A 6,043-nucleotide genomic window follows, 5' to 3' on the forward strand; every position below is an offset into this window, starting at 1 on the left:
GCTGAAAAAAAAGTGGAATTCTGGTTAAACCTAATTTTATGTTGGCGTATAAGTATTGATTTGAAGTAAAATCAGAAGATATTCCTTTAAAAAGGCAGCTTTATTATCATAACTCCATTGAAAACAATATGTAGTAGCCAAAGTTCTGCTCAAAAATGTGGAGCACCTCCACTTACAACAGGCCCAGCATTGCTCACTGAGAAAATCCTTAATTGCAGCTTTTTCTGTATTCAATATTTTTACAGACTTCGTCATCTTCTGTCTTTTGTTCCATGTAGATACCACACGGCCAAAGCGTGACTATGAAGTGGATGGGAGAGATTATCATTTTGTCATTTCAAGAGAACAAATGGAGAAAGATATCCAAGAGCACAAATTTATAGAAGCTGGGCAGTACAATGATAATTTATATGGAACTAGTGTCCAGTCTGTGAGATTTGTGGCAGAAAGGGTAGGTTGACAATAGTTTGATTGCCCACGCAACATGATCTGTTTTGTTTGCACATTGTCTATCAGACATGATTCTTCTGCAAAAAAATATAAAACATCTGCACAATGGCATCCTAATATTTATAAAGACTTATATAAGGACTTTATAAATACTCCAGAAGTGGAGCCTCTGACTTTGAATTACAATACCCTTGGCGCTTTCTGTACCTGGATGTATTGACATCAGTTCAGGGTTCTAATACCTCAAGTATACCCCAAAACAGCCTTCCCTCTGTCAAGTAGGAAAATAAACTTGCCTCACTTTCACACAGGCAAAAGAACAAAGAAGATAAGATTAAATTACTTGCCCCAGGTGACACAGGGAGCCTTTGACACCAACAAGAACTGAATTAACCAATAAGAATGTCAACATCCCATTATTGTTATGAACTGATTTTCCTCATCTCTGAAGAAAATCCTCTCCTGCCCTCCATGCAAATTTGATCCCAGTAGAAATAAAACCCAAGTTTGTTCCCATATCCCCGGTGTATGTTTTTTATTAGCACCAAAGACAAGGAAGGAATGCAGAGGAGTGGAGCACATGCCCTGGAGTCCCCTTCCCCTGGTGTACCAGCCATAGCCCCACTCCAGGGCACTGCCTCACAGAATTGCTTCTCCCCTTTTGGCTGATCTATGGGAAACTCTGCAAAAATAACCATATCCTCATCTGTTTCCAACAGGGCAAGCACTGTATACTCGATGTGTCAGGAAATGCTATCAAACGACTACAAGTTGCACAACTCTATCCCATCGCTATCTTCATTAAGCCTAAATCATGGGAGCCTCTGATGTAAGTATGAACTCCTTCAAACATTTTATTGGCAGGGTACAGTCTCAAGTGGCACAACACAGCTCTTGAGTCTACATTTTTACTGTCTTTTAAAATCAGTAATAACAAAAGGAAATGGGAGCAGTAGACACTTGACCTCCCTGCCTGTCATCCCTTGTATCCCAGCATCTGAAGGAACAAGCCAAAGCTGCCTTTGAACCTTTCACACTGGGACGTGTGGGCATATGTGCTGTACCATAAAGAACTCCTTCTCAGTGCTCAGTGCACTTGTTCCAACCTGTGCAGCAAGTTCGCCAAGGACTCGTGCAGTATGACTTGTCCCATCCAGCCTTGAGTACTCTTGGAGTGTGGAGTCTGGTCACAGGGGGCAAACCAGAGGGTAAACCTGTGTCAGATTTGCAGTGTGTGCCTCTTCATCAGCCCTTCATTTACTTGAAGGTCTGTAGGAGGTTAGGCAAGGACCCATGGGGCTGAAGAGGGGGAAAATGTAACATTTGGAGAAGGAAAGAGAAGGTACCAACTTAATGCTGGCACCAGGCTCAGAAAAACACTGGGATCCAGGGAACAGCTAAGAAACTCAGACATAATAATGGAGAGGGCAGAATGGTTCTAAGAGGCAGCCAACAACACCAAGTCAATCTTCCTTCTTTTGTGAGATGGATCTCAATAATGGTATTGCAGTGACAGCTTCAGGAAATAGTGTCCAGAGGGAATCACTAGAGGCCAATGGCACAACCATACTCAGTAACTGCCAATGGCACTGTTTAACTGGGAGGATGACAGAAATCCTGCCAGTATCTTGAGCTGTGTCCCTCTTTGGGACCACTTGTTATTTTCATTAATTACTTGAATGATGAACTGGGCAATACTTTTGTAAGGTTGGTGAATTACTCAAAGCTGAGTGAGGTGGCAAGCACTTTTGGAGACAAGATTAAAATTCAGTGTAAAACCAGTAGGATGAAATTCAACATAGATGAGAGAAAATGAAATGCACAAGTACAAGCAGGGAATAATTGAGCTGTAGTACTGCAGAAAAACATCTGGCAGTTGGGATGGATCACACAGGAATATGAATAATGTGGATAATGTGGTTGCAAAAAAGGAAACTGCCACTGGCTGTGTTAATATCAGTGTTGTATAAGAACACAACAGGCAGTTATTTTGTTTTACTGGCTATGGATGAGGCCTCAGCTGGAGCTCTGGCCTGACTTTGGGTTCCACCATGGAAGTGGAGGGGGAACAGGAATTACCTGGGATCAAGGAAGAAAGGCTGAGGGGGAAATAGAAGTGATCTTCACACTGGTTAAAGCTCAGGAAAAATGGACACCATGGTCCTCCCCCTTCTCTATCTTTTCTCCTGAGGATTGGAAGAGGCATGAATAAAACTAGCACAGTTTTATAGCCTAGGCAAATCTACAACCTCTTTTTGGTGAAACCACTGAGGTGAAGGACACCAGAGTGACGGATCGTGCTGGTGGAGCCCTTCTGCAGCGGCTGAACCACAAGGAAACCCTCAGCAAAACTGGAAGAGAAGGCAAGAGAGAGAGAAATGGAGAGAGTGGGAGGGAGTCAGTCCCAACCTCTGTCCCTGGGTGGGGAGTGAGAGCTTCTGGGCAGCAGCAGCTCTGACTCACCGGTACTATTCAATATTTTCATCAACCACCTGGATGAGGGAACAGAGTGTGCCCTCAGCAAGTTTGCTGGTGACACTAAACTGGGAGGAGTGGCTGACACACCAGAAGGCTGTGCTGCCATTCAGTGAGACCTGGACAGGCTGGAGAGTTGGGCAGGGAGAAACCTGATGAAATTCAACAAGGGCAAGTGCAGAGTCTTGCATCTGGGGAAGAACAAGCCCATGTACCAGTACAGGTTGGGGGCTGAGCTGCTGGAGAGCAGTGTAGGAGAAAGGGATCTGGGGGTCCTGGTGGACAGGAGGATGACCATGAGCCAGCAATGTGCCCTTGTGGCCAAGAAGGCCACTGGCATCCTGGGGTGCATTAGAAAGGCTGTGGTTAGTAGGTCAAGAGAGGTTCTCCTCCCACTCTGTTCTGCCTTGGTGAGGCCACAAACACGTTAAGTGTGACTGTCAGGAGGATGGAGCCAGGCTTTTTTCAGTGATGTCCAGTGATAGCACAAGGGGCAATGGGTGCAAAATGGAACATAGAAAGTTCCATGTAAACATCAGAAAAAGCTTCTTTCCTATGAGAGTGACAGAGCCCTGGGACAGGCTGCCCAGAGAGGTTGTGGAGTCTCCTTTGCTGGAGACATTCAAACCCCCCTGGACACGTTCCTGTGTGATGTGCTCTGGGTGACCCTGCTCTGGCAGGGGGGTTGGACTAGATGATCTTTTGAGATCCCTTCCAACCTCTAAGATTGCGTGATTTTGTGATTCTGAGAATGTAATACAAATTTCTACTTGTTTCATAGTACTTACTATTTAAAATGCTTGCTTATACTTCCAATTGTATTTTCTCCTCTGAAAAATTCTCAGGAATTTACCTGGCATTGATCTGGAAGGAGGATGATATTAGCACTAGAATATTGGCTGATTGTCCTTAACATGAAATTGTTCAGTTTGCAAAAGAATTTGCAATGGTTTGTGCCACTTCAAGACAGAGTTTTAGTTCAGTCACCTAAAGTTACGTTCAAGCAGGCATAGCTGAGGAGAAGCCTGCCTGAACTCAATTAGTTACCAGTCTTTCCACTAAATGGAATTAGAAGTATTACAAGTTTAGCAGCATAACACAGATTGGCATATATTAAACCTATTTATATAATCCACAAATAACTGTCATAATTTTTAAAAGAAATCTTTCTTACCCTTCATTATATAAATCTGCTTTCTGCATTGCATTGGTGCTTCCTGAGAGATTTTTCTAAGCAGTGTTCCCAGCCATAAGGTTAGTTATGTAGATTAACAGCTTTAAGTCATTTCCAGAAATACCTTTTAGTATCCTGGACATATTACAGGGTGTTTTTCAGAAGCCAGGTAGGAGTTAGCTGTAGCAAGTTCATGCTGTTGTGCACTTCATAGATCATTTTTTTATGCACCATCATGCACCTAATTTCCTACATGCATCACCCATGTCATCATTTATTCAGCCCATTATCACATAATCATGTGATTCAGTGCAAGGCATTAAATTAGATTTATACAGAACATAAGATGCTCCTTTCTCCTGCTTTCCTAGAGGCCTCTAAAAATTTCTATCATGTTTTAATAAAAATGAATCCATGCTGTGAAAAATGCTAGAACTAGCAGACTCTATTTATTATTGCTAATTTATGTGGCTATCTGCAGGCCTATACATGTAAGGCATTGAATGAGTATGAGCTTGACTCTGTGCAAGGACAGTGGTATTAAAACCTGAGTGTGCATGGGCAAGACAACTCATTTCACAAAGTTATTAAAGAATGCCTCTGTTGAAACTGAAATTCTCCATCAAATAACAAAACGTTGGCAATAACAGAATGTTACTGACACCATCCATGTTTTTATATTTATTGGTGCCCTGTAAATTTTAGAATCTACATGACACACTTGACTGGGAATCTTTTAAGTTAATCAGAAAGGACTGGAACAGAAAATATAAATAAATAACTCAGTTTAACTCTTCCTGCTGGAAACGCTCAGTTTGATTTCTCGTTATAACTGGAACTCATACCCCCACCTGAAAGAAGAAGTATCCCTCGTTGGGTCCTTCTGGGACTTCCTTACAGGGTTTGCAATGACTGGGATTTCTTCTACACGGTCAGAAGTCTCAGTGTGCTTAATTCTGCCTTTTACCATTATTTCATTTCCATAGTCCAGCCTTTGTCAAAATCTGGCTTTCATTTCAGCTGTTTGGATCATCTTACTCAGCTGAGACATTCAGCTGTGGGCCTGGAAGGTAGAGAAGTTTCTGCAGGAGCTTCAGCTCATGAGGGAGGAGTGTTTTGAGTGCTTAGAACTCGAGACCTCCAGCCATCCAGACTTACCCATAGGTTCGTGATGCCACAAGTGCATTTCAGTTATCAGTTACCAGATATGGGCCTTGTTTGTTTTCTTTTGGTAATGTAGAGTAGTGAACCCAAAACAAAATTTTAGTGGAGAAATGGGAAATAGTCTGGAAATGTTGGTTTATACTACATGAGAATGAAGTTAAATTTAAAATTCTGAAACAGCCCGTAAACAGATGAAAGAATTTCACCACTTGATTCTTATACTGATCTCAAGCCATCTGTGACTCAATCAAAGGTACCTTTAGAAAGCTGTTCTAGTTAGAATCTAAACTTTTTTATTATTTCCTCTGTTTCTAGGGAAATGAATAAACGTCTTACAGAGGAGCAAGCAAAGAAAACCTATGATCGAGCAATTAAATTAGAACAAGAATTTGGAGAATATTTTACAGGTATGTTTTTATTAAAACAATGTTTTGTCCTGAGATATAATATTTTATTGCAAAACAACTGGATCAGCCCTGTCTCTGGCCTAGACTGCATATCAGTTTAGTGTGCCCACAGTAAGGACTCCTGGCTTGAGACTATTGTTTCCCTGAAATTCTAGAGCAGTTGAGATACTCAGCTCCTCAAAAGATTTGATGCCCTGAAGGAATAGCTACGTAGGAATTTGATTCCTTCTCTGACCCAAAACTGCTTTTAATGAAGTCCATAGAAATGTTGTATCATTGTATTTGTACAGACCAAAGAATTCCTCACTAGCTCAAGAGAGAAGCTCAAGTTATGGATCGTGGGAGGGAAAGTGAAGGGTACCTTCTTCCTGAT

The 6,043-nt window shown here is 41.9% G+C and overlaps 1 protein-coding gene across 1 annotated transcript in view; it reads left to right on the forward strand.

Annotated features, from left to right (window-relative positions):
* The window catches only part of DLG2 (discs, large homolog 2 (Drosophila)), a 124,690-nt gene that overhangs the window by 117,617 nt on the left and 1,030 nt on the right, over nt 1-6,043 (forward strand). The window contains exons 8-10 of the mRNA XM_010004403.1: nt 279-451; nt 1,170-1,279; nt 5,579-5,670. Coding sequence (XP_010002705.1) covers nt 279-451; nt 1,170-1,279; nt 5,579-5,670 — 375 coding nt within the window. The remainder of the gene's footprint in view (nt 1-278; nt 452-1,169; nt 1,280-5,578; nt 5,671-6,043) is intronic.

Source organism: Chaetura pelagica, unplaced genomic scaffold (assembly GCF_000747805.2).
Source record: "Chaetura pelagica isolate M959 unplaced genomic scaffold, ChaPel_1.0 scaffold59, whole genome shotgun sequence".
Lineage (NCBI taxonomy): Eukaryota > Metazoa > Chordata > Aves > Apodiformes > Apodidae > Chaetura > Chaetura pelagica.